This window comes from Amblyraja radiata, chromosome 12 (assembly GCF_010909765.2).
Source record: "Amblyraja radiata isolate CabotCenter1 chromosome 12, sAmbRad1.1.pri, whole genome shotgun sequence".
Lineage (NCBI taxonomy): Eukaryota > Metazoa > Chordata > Chondrichthyes > Rajiformes > Rajidae > Amblyraja > Amblyraja radiata.
This window is the reverse complement of record NC_045967.1, coordinates 36,916,242-36,932,654: the sequence shown is the minus strand read 5'-3', so window position 1 is coordinate 36,932,654 and position 16,413 is coordinate 36,916,242. Positions and strand designations below refer to the sequence as shown.

At 43.4% G+C, this 16,413-nt stretch overlaps 1 protein-coding gene across 1 annotated transcript; it reads left to right on the top strand.

Annotated features, from left to right (window-relative positions):
• The first annotated feature begins 222 nt into the window (after positions 1-222).
• acod1 (aconitate decarboxylase 1) lies at positions 223-6,237 on the top strand. Its single transcript, XM_033030530.1, has 6 exons — positions 223-314; positions 437-494; positions 1,078-1,265; positions 2,224-2,316; positions 2,475-2,680; positions 4,416-6,237. The coding sequence occupies exons 1-6, from the start codon at positions 297-299 to the stop codon at positions 5,332-5,334; spliced, it is 1,482 nt and encodes a 493-aa protein (XP_032886421.1). The 5' UTR covers positions 223-296; the 3' UTR covers positions 5,335-6,237.
• Positions 6,238-16,413: the final 10,176 nt, after the last annotated feature.

Sequence of the window (16,413 nt, the reverse complement as noted above, 5' to 3'; positions counted from 1 at the left end):
TCACGCGAAGCCGGGGGAACTCGGAAGCTGCCAACGCCTTCTGTAACTTGAGTCCTCCAATGAGAAAATGCGGAAAACAGGGAAATTCCCGGCGATTCTTATTATGCAAATCGCTGATAATAGCATCAAGGGGGTGGTTATTGGGCGTGTAAAATTGGGACAGTGAATGACGTGAGTTTTGTTGTCCGGTTCTCAAATGGTATATAAATCCACAATTAAAGAGGGGAGAATTAGAGAAAACTTGACCTTAAATACTTTCGCTGCGTTCGTAACTAGATCGATAGAGAGAGAGCAGAATGCTTTCAATATTGCAGGTAGATATTTTTACAGTTTCGAAAGATTAACCGTTCCCTTTCTTTGTAATCATGTTTTATTTGTTTGATTTCAATTTGTTTAAATCATTACAAACTCTGTTCTAAATTCTGCTCTTCTTTAGAAAACGCGGTCCTCCGTACCAGTTGCAAAGCGTATGTACCACAAAATATCTCGGAAAGGTAAAAAAAATCCTCTATTTGGTTTCTAGTATGAAAGCAAATTAAATTACTTGCAGTTGATGTATTCGTACGCGTTTCCTTTATACGGTGTAATTGTGACAATAAAGATGAATACGGATTATGCGAAATCTTAGTACTGTTGCTTTAAGATTTTCTTAAATTTTAATAACATTTCTAAAATTTCGAATGCGAAATTGTTCAATTCGTACAACCATGGCTCTAAAGCCAGTGCTAAAGTTGTCACTTGAAGAGTGAAAGGTCGAAAGAAAAATGATTTAAATCGTGTTTTTGTTATTGGACAATTAGTTTCGCATTCTGTAATAAAGCAGCAAATGCAACACATGATCCGAGGCGACGGTATCACTTCCAACATCTGAGCGATATCACTGCGAAATCCGCTCACTTTACCAGAAAATGTTGCACCTGGTTCCGTGATTGTTGTTTTTTCTGTTACCGTTTTAGTGACAAGTTCTAGACTTATATTTAACTCTAAGAGCTTGTAGTTATACCTTCACTGTTCTGAACCAAGACCCACCCCATAATTCCATACATCTTCACAGAGCTTGTTTCTTTCTCCTGTTAGCTATTATCGCCCCGGACTTGAAAGAGACGGTAACTGGCAGCTTCGCCTCGTTTATTTATGGGGTTCAGGCTGATCATCTCACGGATGTGGTTCTGCGGAGGAGTAAGCGCATGATTCTGGACAACATTGGTGTCGGACTACTGGGCAGCACCAGTCATGTTTTTGACATCTGCCTGAACTACTGCCAGGTAAGTTCAACGTGAACTAACTGCGAGCGGACAGTTATCGCAATACCCCGTGCCAAATCACTACTCGTTTACCTATCTTTGAACTTCCCGCCTTAAACTGGGTGAGTTTCCTTCGATGCGGTGGATAGCTCAAGCTAAGTGAATTCAAATGTAGGAAGGAATATTCTGGCTTAGCCTGAAGACAAAATGCTGGAGTAACTCAGCAGGTCAGGCAGCATCTCGATAGAAAATGAATGTGATGTTTAGTGTCGGAACACTTCTTCAGACTGGAGAAGTATCTGAAGAAGTGTTCCGACCGAAACGTCACATATTCCTTTTTCCCAGAGATGTTGCCTGATCCGCTGAATTATTCCAGAATTTTGTTTCTAAGTTAATTCATTGTTAAGCAGAGTTCACATCTCGGTATAGCGCCGCCAGGTGTGCATTTATTTAAGACTATCAGAACAGCGAGCAAGTTGAGTGCAAAAATAAAATAAAAATAGAACAATTCTGTAAATGTAGACACAAGGAATTGCGGATGGCGATTTACCAAGAATGGGAATGCTGAAGCAACACAGCGGATCAGGCAGCATCCCGAGAGAACATGGATAGGTGATGTTTCACGTCGAGACCCTTCCTCAGACGATGGAAACTTCACCTCTCCGGTTTCCTCTACAGATGCTGCCTGATCCGCTGAGTTCCTCCAGCATTTTGACTTGAGTTAGTAATCCTGGAGAAAACTTTGAGCTGATTCTCAAAGTTTACGGCACAAAACGCAAGGAGTAATTCTGGTTGGGTGAAAGTGCGTGAAGAATCCGTCGCCGAGTCCCTTTGCCCGCTTTACATCGTCCGCGACCTCTGTGGACGTGAATGTAGAGGGAGTGGCGGCTCCGGTCTCTAGACCCACTGGCCGGACACAGTTCTTGGTATGCGCGCAGTTTCTCCATTCCTAACCTCTCCCCATTCTTTCTTCTGACAGCAAATGTACAGCCAAGACCCGGTCAGCTCGGTGTATGGACGGGGTGGTTTAAAACTTTCCCCAACTCTGGCTGCTTTCACCAATGGAGTGGCGGTAAGTTCTTTGTACACTATCGGCAGCTCCTGTGTTACGTCGCACTGAATCTAGACACAGCAACTCCATTAACGATTAAAAAAACACTCCGCCTCGTAGCCTTCGGCCATTGGTTGTTGTTGCACCGACTAATCTGGATGCTGCCTCTTCACCCCCAGGTCCACTCCATGGATTTCGACGATACCTGGCACCCGGCTACCCACCCGTCAGGGGCTGTGCTACCCGCCCTCCTGGCGGCCGCCCAGCTATTGCCAGAGAACTCCAAACCCAGTGGCGCAGACTTACTGCTGGCTTTCAACGTGGGCATTGAAATTCAGGGCCGCTTGATGCGCTTCTCCCAGGAGGCGCACAACATCCCCAAGAGGTAAGGTCCTGGCGCTAAACTTAAAACATTGATTTTATTAAGAGTTTAATAGTGTTTCTGGAAAAAAAGATCAAATTGTGCTGTTTAGTGTGTCTAGAATACAGTTGCAGATATGTATGTGTAGAAAGGAACGGCAGATGCTGGGATATACTCTGCCAGAGTAACTCTGCGGGTCAACCACCATCTCTGCAGAAAAAAGGATGGGTGACGTTTCGGGTCGGAACCCATTTGTATAATGTGTACCAGCAACAAAATACACTGCTGTGTCTCCACTCCTCCCCACCCCACCCCACCCCACCCGTCCCCTGATCCCCGCCCCGCCCCACCCCTGCCTTGCCCCTTCCAGCCCACCATCCCTCCTCTCTTCTCCCCACCGTCCTTTCCTGCGCCGTCAATGTGTTTTTTGGCTGGTGTCCCATGTACAACGGAGAGCACTCTTGGCGCTCTCTGCCAACGCCAGTGTGTCTCCCCTTGGTCAATCAAATTGAGGAATGAAAACAGAAAATGCTGAAGATACTCAGCTAGTCAGCAACTTGCGGAGGAAGAAACGCCAACGTCTCATGTTCATCTTTCAGCAGAGTAGTGAAACGTGACTGCAGTAATTTGCAGTGTAGTATTTCAGATAAGCAGTCGTAAATTACTGTGGTTGTGCGTGGAATTTAGACTATTTAATCCGGTGCCAACTCGTGTTAAGAAAGTGAAACAGTATGAGGAAAAGAAAGATACAATTAAGGGAGAAATCTTTTCCAAATTATTAATTGTGAAAGTTTGGCTGGTAGTTATTTAATTTCAGAGTTAAAAAAAACACATTTAATCAGTCACAACCCAGCCGTTGCTGTTTCTATTGTATTCAGACGGGTGACATCTACGCGCCCTTTATATATTTTTGAAACCCAACCAACAAATCTGTAGAAGAGGATTTGAAACCCAACCAACAAACCGAGCAACAATTTATTGAAACCAATTAACCTACAAACCTCTGGAGAGAAGGTATGGGTGACGTTTCGGGTCGAGACCCTTCCTCAGACTAAAGTCACCCATTCCTACTCTCCAGAGATGCTGCATGTCCCACTGAGTTACTCCAGCATTTTGTGTCTTTCTTCAATTTAATCCAGCGCCTGCAGTTCCTTCCTACGCAACCTACAAACCTGCATGTCTTTGGAGTGTGGGAAGGGAGCCCAGTGGGGCACCCGGAGAAAATCCATCCAGTCATAGGGAGAATGTAAAACTCTACACAGACAGCACCCGGAATCAGGATCGAACCCTTTTACAATATCTCTGGCACTGTAAGGCAGCAACTCTCCCGCTGCGCCACTTTATTTTCATGATATGGGCGTTGCAGGCTAGGAAGGTTTTCTTGCCAACCTCTAATATCACCAGGCAAGGTATTCCAGGGTTGAGACGCGTGATAATGAGGGAGCAGCATTATATTTCTGGGTCAGTCTAGGAGGGGGACAGAGGGGAATGTGCAGGTAGTGGTGTTCCTAGGTGCCAATTGCTCACCTTATCTCTCTCGGTGATGGAAGTCTCTGCTTTTCGAAGGATTGTTAGCATTGACGGTGAGAAACTGCAGTACATTTTATAGAAGCTACACATTATACAAATCTAATCCATAAAATAGCATGTTATCAAAGTATCACAGCATTTACTGTAAAATCTATTGGTATAGTTTCATATAAAGCAACAGTAACAACGCAGCAATAGTATCTGATTTGAATATGTTTTTATCTTCCAGGTTCCACCCTCCAAGTGTTGTGGGGACAATGGGCAGTGCTGCAGCCATTGCTAAATTTCTCAAGCTTAAGCCCAATCAATGTGTTAATGCCCTGGCTATTGCAGCTTCACTTGCAGGGGCACCAATGGCCAATGCAGCCACCCAGGCAAAACCCATCCACATTGGCAATGCTGCACGGCTGGGCTTTGAGGCAGCCATCCTAGCCTCAATTGGGATGGAGGGAAATGCTAGCATTCTGGATGATACCCCTGGCTGCTTTGGATTTTCTGCTTTCTATGGTGATTATCAACCTCAGGAGATAGCACCACTAGACCAGACAAGCTTTCTCCTGGAAGAGCAAGACATTGCATTTAAGCGCTTCCCAGCTCATCTGGGCATGCACTGGGTGGTAGATGCTGCTGTCTCAGTGAGGCAACTAGCAACTATCAATGAGGGTGTTTTTTCACCCTCTATGATTGAGAAGATCATTTTGCGTGTCCCTGTTTCCCGGTACATCAACAGACCATTCCCAAAGACAGAGCATGAAGCTCGCCATTCCTTCCAATTCAATGCCTGCTCTGCATTGTTGGATGGAGATGTGAGCATTGAATCATTCAGTGAAACCAACATGCAGCGAGACGCTCTTAATGAGTTACTCAAAAAAGTGGAGCTCCAACATCCCGAAGATAACGTGGCCAACTTTGAGAAAATGTATGGAGAAGTGGTTCTGGTTCTGAAGAACAAAGATGTGCTCCGTGGAAGATGTGACACTTTTTATGGACATTGGAGAAACCCACTATCTAGAGAATCCCTGATCACGAAATTCAAAAACAATGCATCATATGTGTTGCCGCAGGACAATATTAACTTTATTATTCATGCAGTTGATAACCTTGAACATTTGAGGGATTGCTCCACATTAAGTTCTGATTTGGAATGAAAATGATCAACTCTATACTAATATCCAAATGTAATATTAGCATCGTGGCTTTTCAAATTTGATGGGTGGAATGTAATCTGTGTATAAATGATTGAAACTCTGAGTGTGAATTTTCTGGTATCCCAAGTCTGGAGGGTACAGTATGAGATACTCTCTTCCACTGATTGGTGGGGTCAGTGACACTCAATTATAACCCATATCAAGAGTTTCTGAAGATGTCCTTCTTATTAGCTTAATTTAAGTATAGTCCTTGAATATTCTTGAGACAGATGAATAGATGGGTTATCGGGGCTGGCAGGAATACAGAGTTGAGGTTACTGTCAGATATTGCATGAATGCTGCTTTGGAAATTCCACCCACTTAGTGTAGCTTTGCTGCTAGCCACTCCTGCCTTGAAACTTGGTTAGAATACACACTGAAAGATGGACCATAGACCACTCCTAGTGTCCATCAATTTCTCACATTATAACTGCCTCAAAATTCTGGCTGTGTTTTTGTAAAATAAAAATAGGCAAATGCCTAAAATTTCTGACATCAGAAGTATGCCCAGTCTTTATCGACGCAGTCACTGTTTGGTCTAAAGAGATAGGGAGAATATATAATTCTAAGAACACCCAGAGACAATACCAGATATACTTTCAAAATGATGAATGTGTTATTGTCTACCTTTCAACTGGAACGTGGCAAATCTAGTGAATCTGGATTACACTAAAAATCATTCGCCATCTTCAAACTTGCAAGCTATCCTTTCCCAAGAGCTTTGAGCTTATGGTATTTGTCACTAGTTTTCCTGAATCCTTACACTGCAATAAACTGCAAATGTACCAATCAGTTGTAAAACAGGCAATGTATATAATGGATATAATTGTTGAAAATTTAATAAATATTTATTCTAAATTTTAACATGTTTATGACTGTTATCTTGGTAATTATGCCAAAAATGTTAGCTTACTTTAGTTTTAGATCAAGCTCTTTTTTTAAAAATAATAAAACACTTATAATAAAGTAAAACTAATATTGTTTTACTTCAGAAGGCTGTCATTGCTGTGGCTGGGGCTGTGAAGAAGGTATTTAGCATGTTTGCCTTCATAGACTGAGGCATTGAATATAACTGCTGGGATGCTGTGTTGGAGCTGTACAAAACATTGGTGAGGCCACACTTGGAATTTTTTGTACAGTCCTGGCCGCCACACTAGAGGAAGTAAGTTGCCGCATTAGAAAGATAGCAGAAGGGTTTCTGCAGAATGTTGCCTGAAATGGAGGGGTTCACTGGAATGTGAGAAGCTGAAGTGTGACCTCATGGACCTCTATAAACTGATGACAAACATAGGCAGAGTAGATACAGTCCTTTTCCCAAGGCCGCTCTGTACAAACACTCCATCGCCATACAGTCTCCATCCACCACTCCATCATACCTATACCCTATGTCCTGTTAGTATTTGACTTCAAAAAGTGCATTACCTTACACTGGTCTAAATTAAATCCCATTTGCCACCACTCCACTTTCCATCTTGAGGGACAGGATGATTAAACCACCACCGCTCTTGAAAACGCACTGATAACGGCTCTGTAGAAACAGAGATAAGTTGTACAAACAGCGGTAACCGCAAGAAACTGTATGCAGCAAGAAAGGATTAATGAGTCATGTGGATAACTACTGCGCTTGCTTAATGAGGTAAATGAATATTACATATACGCCCCTGATCGGGAAACTGCTAATTACCATGAACATGCGATGTATGATCTGGGAGGTACTCTGGGCGTTACAGAAGATTGTGCACCTCAGCGCTCTGATTGGAAGGAGCCAGAAGGGGAGGGGGAATTCAGCGAAATTGTGTTGTATAAAGGGAGGGTACTTTCTTTGTCTCGGTTTGGAGAGGCACCCGGCTCTGCAGACTCGTAAATAAACAAATTTCTTGTTTCCACGACTTTGTCTCTGGCATCGTGATTGTGAGCACCTGAACACATCTCACAATCTGATTTGTGTTCCTCTGTATCATCCCATTACCTATGCTATGAACTACAACACATACATTTTTTCCTTGCTTCCCCATACCATCATGGGATACAACAGGCCCTGGGGCCCTTTCCACCTAAAGTGTGCCAATATCTCTGACACTTCATCGTTCCCGACAGACATGTTCCAGAATATCAGCATTCCCCCATCCTAACCTTCCATTTCTCACATCCTTATTCCTGGTGAAGACCAACGAGAAGTATTTATTTTAGATCCTGCTCATATCCCTTGGCTCCACGTGTAAATCTCCTGACTCCTCATGCTGCAAACAAGTGCAAAGGTCGTAATCAATAGTAAAACATGCAATGTATTTAATGAACATAATTATTGAAAGTCCCCGAGATGGCCTACTCTTTCACAAGCTGCCTTCTAACTTTTAATAAACATATGATTGTTGCATATAAATGTTGTTTAGATAAGCACCTGGATATGTAGGGAAGAGTAGAATATGGATCACGTTGAGGCAAAGTAAATTAGTTTAACAGCATCAGCAAACTCAAGAAAGCAAACTCAATGCTAGCATTTATTTCACGAGGGCTTGTACACAAAAACAGGGATGTAATGCTGAGGCTTTATAAGGCACTGGTAAGGCCTCATTTGGAATATTGTGAGCAATTTTTGGCACCATATCCGAGGAAGGATGTGTTGGCTCTGGAGCGGGTCCAGAGGAGGTTTACAAGATTGATCCCAGGAATGAGTAAGTTAACCTATGATGAGCATTTGTCGGCACTGGGCCTGTACTCGCTGGAGTTTAGAAGAATGAGGGTTGACCTCATTGAAACATACAGAATAGTGAAAGGCTTGGCTAGAGTGGATGTGGAGAGGATGTTTCCACTAGTGGGAGAGTCTAGGACTAAAGATCATAGCTCAGAATTAAAGGACGTTCTTTTAGGAAGGAGATGAGAAATTTATTTAGTCAGAGGGTGATGAATCTATGGAATTCTTTGCCACAGAAGGATATAGAGGCCAAGTCAGTGGTTATTTTTAAAGCAGAGACAGATAGATTTTTGATTAGTACAGGTGTCAGAGGTTATGGGTAGAAGGCAGGAGAATGGGGTTAGGAGGGAGAGATAGATCTATTAGCCGTGATATAAATTCTGAGTAGACTTGATGGGCCGTATTCTACTGATATCACTTATGACTTTATGATCATGTTCGCCACAGATATGATGGGTTGAAGGGCTGTATTCTATGTTCTATGTTGAAAAGACAGAATGTGACATACACAAGTTTGTTGACAATGCCAAATTCATTAATGGAGAATGAAGGAAATCAAAAAATATGAATTTTGGTTGGAAGAAAAACAGAATAGTTAAGAAAATTGTTAATTTTAGTAAAAGGATCCTTGTGATCTCATTTATGAAAGTAAAGTGAAAGCTGCAAGAAACATTGAGAAAGGTAAGTGGTTGTTTTAATCACAATGGGTTGGATTACAAAATAATACGCTGACATTTTACAGGACTTTGCTGAGATCAGTTTTGATTACCATTTGTAGTTCTGCTCTCTAACTAAGGAAGGATATTCTTGTCATGAGTTAGGGCAACAGTGTGATTTCTGGGACTTTTTGTGAAGAGGGATAATGATTGGCCTTTACTTATTGGTACTTAGAAGAGTATCTCACAGAGAGTTTTAATGGCAAATGTCAACTACTGAGTCTTTATCTATGGAATCAAAAAATTAGTTCCAGTGGATTGATCAATCATTGAGACTGAATTACGGATAAATCTCTTTGTGTCAGGGGTAGTAAATCCTTGAAATTATCTTTGAGATTTTATGTTAACAACATTTGGGGATACAAGGAAAGGGTGGGAAAGTAGAAGAGTCAGAGGATCACCCATTCTGATTGAATGGTAAGGTCTGAGCGGTCAAAAAACCTTCTATCTTCTTTCTGTGCTTTCAATTTTATATCCAGAGAAGACCCTTGTGCTTGGATTATTTTTGTTATAACCTTTATTATCTTCCAATGCATTTTGAAAGATTGGATAAATGCATTTCCTGGTCCTTCATCAAGATCCAATTTAAAATCGTATCAGGAAAGACATATATATTATCTGCGTTACCTTTCTTACCAGAATGAAATGCCTTATACTCATTTACCGTATGAGGAAAGTCATTCGACAATTATAAAATCATTCTTCAAGGCTATAATGTGTTTGGTATTCCTTTCATGACTACATCCATGTGACACAGTTTGGCACACCTTTCTACTTTTATTGATGTGATTTCCTATTATTGCATTATATTATGATCTTATTTTCAGTTATAATCTTGCCTGTAAGTTAACTCTTCCATTTTAAATGTCTTCTAATTACTTATAGTTCCACTATTTAATTGACTGTGCTCAAATTCAATGGCCAGTCAATTCACATTTTGTGGAGTTCAGCTAACATTTTGTAGGAGCAATTTTTTCTGGGTAACCCTGTTGCTCCAAGTATGAACATTTTGATTAAGAATCCTTCAGGTTGATAACATGTTACATTAAACTGAAAGCTTTCTGCTTTTGTTCAACCAACCTAAAAAAAAAGCAGGGACAATGTTTTTTCTTTGTTAGCAACAGGGAGAACTGCTTGTAAAGAGGTGTAGGAAAGAACTGCAAATGCTGGAATAGACACAAAATGCTGGAGTAACTCAGAGTAACTGAACCTCTTTACAAGCAGACACAAAATGCTGGAGTAACTCAGTGGGACAGGCAGCATCTCTGGAGAGAAGGAATGGGTGATGTTTCGGGTCGAGACCCTTCTTCAGACTATTCTTCAGTCTGAGTTACTCCAGAATTTTGAGTCTGCTTGTAAAGAAGGTTCAGTATCCCAAGAACAAAGAGAAGGTTGTAACTAGTGACTTCATTCTAAAAGTATTGTAAAACACTTCATGGTCACCATAAATCCTTACAAGGCATTCATAAATGCACGTTCTTTGTTCTTGTTATCACAGAGGTTGTTAGGAAGCTTAAAAGTTCCCCTTTTGTAATTTGTAAACCTGTTTCACAATCAGGAAAAGAATAATCTATTTATGTGCCGTACAGTCTAGTAAATGTGAAATTACAAGTGACGTTTGGGGAGGGGCATGTGACATTTACCAGAGACCATGGTGTTTAGCAATAAGCTAGGAGAGGCATGGGGTTGTGCTTTCTTGGACATCCCGACTTAACCAGTTGAAATTTTACATTATACAAATAAGTTTCATATTACTTGCCCAGTATTGCTATTGTACCCCAAAAGTGGTAACTTCAAAGGTAATAGAGTCATTCAGCATGGAAACAGGTCCCATGGCCCAACCTGGCCATGCCAAACAAGATGTGTTACATACATTAGTTCCACCTGCCCAAGTTTGGCCATATTCCTCTAAAACCTGCCTACCTATGTACTTGTCCAATGGGTTTTTAGATGTTACTGTACCTGCCTCAACTACCTGCTCTGGCAGCTTGTTCCATATACCCACCATCCTCTGTATGAAAATGTTGCCCCTCAGGTTCCTATTAAATCTTTCCCCATCTCATCTAAAATCTATGACCTCTTGTTCTCGATTGCCCTACTCTGGGTAAAGAATTCTGTGTATCTATCCTTTCTATTTCCCTCAATCTTATGCAACTCTATAAGATCACCCCTTATCGTCGTGTGCTCCAAGGGGAATAAAGTCCTGATCTGTAAATGGGCTGAAAAAATAAACTGCACTAGCAAATTTCTGCTTCATTTGTCTGGAGTACAAATAATTACTGTGTACTTGCATTCAGTCCTTCAGAACCATGTCAGCCTACAGCAGAACAATCCCCTTGGTCCTTATTCAGCAGCCCTGCAACTTACCATTTTTCTCACACCCATCAATTTCCCTTTGACTCTTTTGCCACTTACCTACACTGAGGGGTAATTTATCTTAGCCATTTATGCTACAAGCACAACTTAGAATTGTGTGAAGCAGCCAGACTACATGCTGAAACTGATGGAGAAAACATGCACTGTAAATTCACCAGACACTGCCCAAGGCTGGGCTTGAACCCAAGCCAATGTAGCTGTCAGCTTACCTCACCCTACAAACTTTGCCAAGTCTGGTTCTAGATTTCACGGACCAATGCATTCAAGTGATAGGAACGTGTAGTTTTCTCAGACCATTACCTGCAGCATCTCCATGCATATGTGCATGACATGCAATCATGCACTTAGAGAATAGATTTAAAGAACTCCAGGTGCTGGTTTAATGAGAAAAGGCACAAAGTGCTAGAGTAATTTAGCGGGTCAGGCAGCATTTCTGAGAACATAATAGGCAACATTTCAAGTTGGGACACTTTTTCAGACACCAAGCTGGATTGTTCATTTGCTTCTACACTTCTATTTGATTTGATTTGATTTGATTCAATTTATTGTCATTGTCTTCAAGTAAGAGACAACAAAATGCTATTTCCCCGTACAGTCATACGAATTAAAAAAACACAGAACACAATAGTCCACAACACAAACATCCCCACAGCGGCACCAAAGTTCCCCACTGTGAGGGAAGGAACCAAAGTCCAGTCAACCTCCTCGCTGATGTTCCCCGATGTTCACCCGTGGTCATGGCCTCCCGAACCCCACGCAGTCGCCGCTACAAGCGGCCTGATGTTCAGGCCCTCTCGCCAGGAACGATGGAACCCCAACGTCGAAAGGAAGAACATCCTCAGCGGCCTGGACCTCTGAATCGGCCAGCTCCCACCAGAGTCCGCGGCTCCCGAAATCCACAGGCCGAGCTGGGTGGTGATTCAATGCTGGCGGCCCCCGGCAAAGGGTCCCAGGACTCCTCGATGTTGGTCCGCGCCGCCCGCGTTGGGAGCTCCGCAAACCACAGCTCCGTGATGTCGATGCAGCAGGCCCAACACTCCGAAGCTTCAAATGGCGATCCCAGGTGAGGTGTCGCCCGCTCCGCGATGTATCCAGCTCTGCGCCGCCGCTGCTGAAGATCTGGTCCAGTCACGGCAGGAAAGGCCGTGCCAATCCAGTTGGTAGGCCGCAAAAAGGGGGGCGAGGGCGCAACTCGAATAACAGTCGCATCCTCGCCAGGAAGTGACTGAAGGACGGTTTCCCCGTTACCATACCCACATAAAATACTAAAAAAAACAAAAAAAAATACTTAAACATACTTAAATATAGTTCTGCACCTGTGGACTGTGAGGAGCTAAATGTAAATTAAAATTTTTTAAATCAGGAGTTAATTAAATAGCAGCCATTAAAATAAGAACCTGTCTTAAAAAAAACTGTTCACGTGAAATAACAAGTAGTAATCAGACATTTCTCTCTGCAGAAAGAGCCATCTCTCACCAGTTTTGGGTGTCTGGATTTGTAACAGACAGTATTTGAATATTCTGTTCTTGTTTGTTGAGATGTGCTCCCATTGAGAACATATTGTACAAAGCCTCTCGCCTACAGTCAAATTATGAACTTGTAAATATTGAAAGTATATTTAATCACCTGGTATTACTTTTGTGTATAAAGGGTATAAAAACCTTGATGTACTTTGAGATTCTTCTAAGAGATTTTTCTAGGTCTGCTTGTTAGGCTAAATAAAAACTTTTTGCATTTACAACTTCACTCCCTGGGTGGCTCATTAAAGTCATAATAGCAGCCTTTTCTTTCTGTTCAAGGAATGTTGAATTCCTGCTCTGGCAGTTGCCCTCCCTGCACACAGCCCTTCCTTAATGGCTCAAAGTGGAGAGGAAGCATTCATGATGACCTTGAGCACCTCGAGTCCATAGATTAGGCCCACACGGAAGCCCAGTCATTACCTTGTAAAGTACAGGGGCCTTTCCCATTAGGCATCCCCACCACCCATGAAAGGTTCTGAAATTCACATAATGGCTTCTTGAGGTACTACAATATCACATAAGTGGAGTGGAGGTAAGTCACCATTGAGCTCACGGGACCATCTATGAGGATGAAGTATATATCATTTTTGGAATGAAAATTAAAGATTGAAATTTTGAATGCAACCGTACTTTTCCTACACCATGTCTTTAATTTGATATTTAATACAAATTATGGAAAAATAATGCTATGTAATGTTGTTCTAGTTACAAAACAGATAATCACCCATTTTTTACCAGAACCCCCCCCACCCCCCCCCCCACCATCAAATCTTCACACGTTTGGCATTAATCTCCAAATATCATGCATTCCAGGACTCCTAACCAATGAGGACTATGTTTCAGAGACCTATTGAATTTCTCCAGCAGTATACTGCCTCAAAAGGCAACTAATATCATCAAAGACCCACACCACCCAGGTTATGCTCTCCTTACCTCTACCAGGAAGAAGGTAAAGGAACTTGAAAACCTTGAGCTCCATGTTCAAGAGCATCTTCCCATCAACCAAGGCTCTTGAACACTACACAACATTAATCACTATCTTAACAACTCTGATCTAGTACAGACCTATCTATTACATATCAGGGCGGCACAATGGCACAGGGGTAGAGTTGCTGCCTTAGTGCGCTTGCAGCGCTGGAGACCCGTGTTCGATCCCGACTAAGGTGTGATGTCTGTACGGAATTTGTACATTCTCCCCGTGACCTATGTGGGTTATCTGCGAGATCTACAGTTACCTCCCACACTCCAAAGACGTACAGGTATGTAGGTTTATTGGCTTGGTAATATGTGAAAATTGTCCCTAGTGTGTGTAGGACAGTGTTAATACGCGGGGATTGCTGGTTGGCCCGGACCAGATGGGCTGAAGAGCCTGGTTCCACGCTGTATCTCCAAACTAATCTGAAGTACAGATCTATTACACTTTTATTGGGGGTTTTTTTGTGTGTACGTATATATATATATATATCATCTATATATGTGTATCTGAGGTATGTGTATACACTGTATACACACACTGATCTTTTTTTCTCATTTATTATATTGTATTATGTTTACATTCTGTTGTGCTGTTGCAAGCAAAGATCTTAGAGCAGAGCAAGATGGGCTACTCCTGCGAAATACAATGGGCTGACGTGTAGTCCGCTACGGAGGGGATCCTGGGCATTTTCCCCCGCACATTTTAGTAACCGGAACCTACCTGACCCGACCCGACTCGCAGTGTAATCAATGTTGCGGGGCAACAGTTTGTGTGTGTGATATAGGGTTAGATTCATAATTCTGTCAGTTCATACTTCTTGTCAAGAATAAAATTTGACTCTGGTAATTGTCTTTTTTAATGTTTTTTAAATTATTTCTTTTTAAATGGCTCACAAGCAGTGTTTGAGTTGATTTTGTAGTAACCGGAACCGACCCGACCCGCAGGGTAATTGACATTGCGGGGGAAGTTTTTGTGTGTGATATAGGGTTAGATTCATAATTCTGTTAGTTCTTAATTCTGTTAATTCTTGTTAAAGAATAAAATGTTTGTAAACACACATACATGAATGTGATATAAATGTATATAATCATATACACACAATTATATTTCTTCTGATCCAATGATGAACTTTATTTCAGACTAGACAAGGGACATTAAATAAGAAACATTGTAAACCTCCCCTCAACTTCACACACACTAGGCCTTATCCCACTCAACTCTTCTCCCCCCCCCCCCCCCCCGGCACTCCCTCGCCTGCCCCCACACTGCAATGTCTCCCCCCCTCCTATGCCCCTCTCCCCGCTGCCCCGGGCCGCTCACTCCCTCTCCCCGGGCCCCACACTCCCTCTCCCGGCTGCCCAGGGCCGCTCACTCCCTCTCCCCGCTGCCCCAGGCCGCTCACTCTCTCTCCCCGCTGCCCAGGGCCGCTCACTCCCTCTCCCCACTGCCCCAGGCCGCTCACTCCCTCTCCCCGCTGCCCAGGGCCGCTCACTCCCTCTCCCCGCTGCCCCGGGCCCCACACTCCCTCTCCCCGCTGCCCCGGGCCCCACACTCCCTCTCCCCGGGCTGCGCACTCCCTCTCCCCGGGCCGCGCACTCCCTCTCCCCGCTGCCCCGGGCCCCACACTCCCTCTCTCCGGGCCGCGCACCCCCTCTCCCCGCTGCCCCAGGCCGCACACTCCCTCTCCCCGGGCCGCGCACTCCCTCTCCCCGCTGCCCCGGGCCGCACACTCCCTCTCCCCGGGCCGCGCACTCCCTCTCCCCGGTCCGCACACTCCCTCTCCCCGCTGCCCCGGGCCGCACACTCCCTCTCCCCGCTGCCCCGGGCCGCGCACTCCCTCTCCCCGCTGCCCCGGGCTGCGCACTCCCTCTCCCCGCTGCAGAAACAAAGATCCGATCTTTGGCCGGAAGCAAGATGGCGGAACAAGATGGCGGGGACTGGTCGCTAAAATGGGTCCTATAATCACCCATGAATCCGCCCATGAGCGTACTACACGTTTGCGTGAGAGTAACCCATCTTGCTCTGCTCTAAGATCTTTGGTTGCAAGTAAGGATGTCATTGTTCCATCTGGGACATATGACAATTAAACACTCTTGACTGTTTTGGTTGCACCACGGACTTTGGATTTTTGCCCTATTATGGTCTGGTTACCTAGTATCATTAATTGGTAATTTATTGTATAATTGAGAATTGTATAGGGTGATTTCACGAAAGGTCACTGGATCATAGATCCTCACCCACGTGACTGCAAAATCCAACTGGGGTACAAGCGTCACTTCCGGTACATGTTATTGATGCTGAAAACGCGAACTTTCACACCCGTTAAAAACCGCGAAAACGGCCCGTTTTTGAGCTGTAAATAACTGTGCCAGTCGGGGTGACCGTGAGACACAGTTATCTTACTTTACAGTCCAGAAGATAGATAAAAACAAAGGTAAATACGAGAGGGAGCTGAAGGGGCAACAACAGCGGAAGTGGTTAGCGGACATTCACCGTGGAGATATAAAGATCGAAAATATCGGGAATCATCGCGTTTGCTCGCTGCATTTCATCAAAAGTAAGGCATTATTGACGTTTTATCTTTATTCATTTGTTATATGAAAAGTTTTAAAAGTGAAAAATCCGTCAGTAAAATTGCAAAATCGCCCATGGTTCTCAGGTGGGTTTTAACATGCAAAATGAAAACGCTTCTGAAGCTACATTTACCATTTAAATAATCGTAAACTATCAATGCGTTTTGAAATAAATTTTACTCAG

Excerpts from the sequence above, each read along its gene's own strand:
- acod1 (XM_033030530.1), top strand. Across the intron at positions 1,266-2,223 it reads TCTGCCTGAACTACTGCCAG|CAAATGTACAGCCAAGACCC; the intron begins GTAAGTTCAACG and ends TTCTTCTGACAG. Across the intron at positions 2,317-2,474 it reads CTTTCACCAATGGAGTGGCG|GTCCACTCCATGGATTTCGA; the intron begins GTAAGTTCTTTG and ends CTTCACCCCCAG.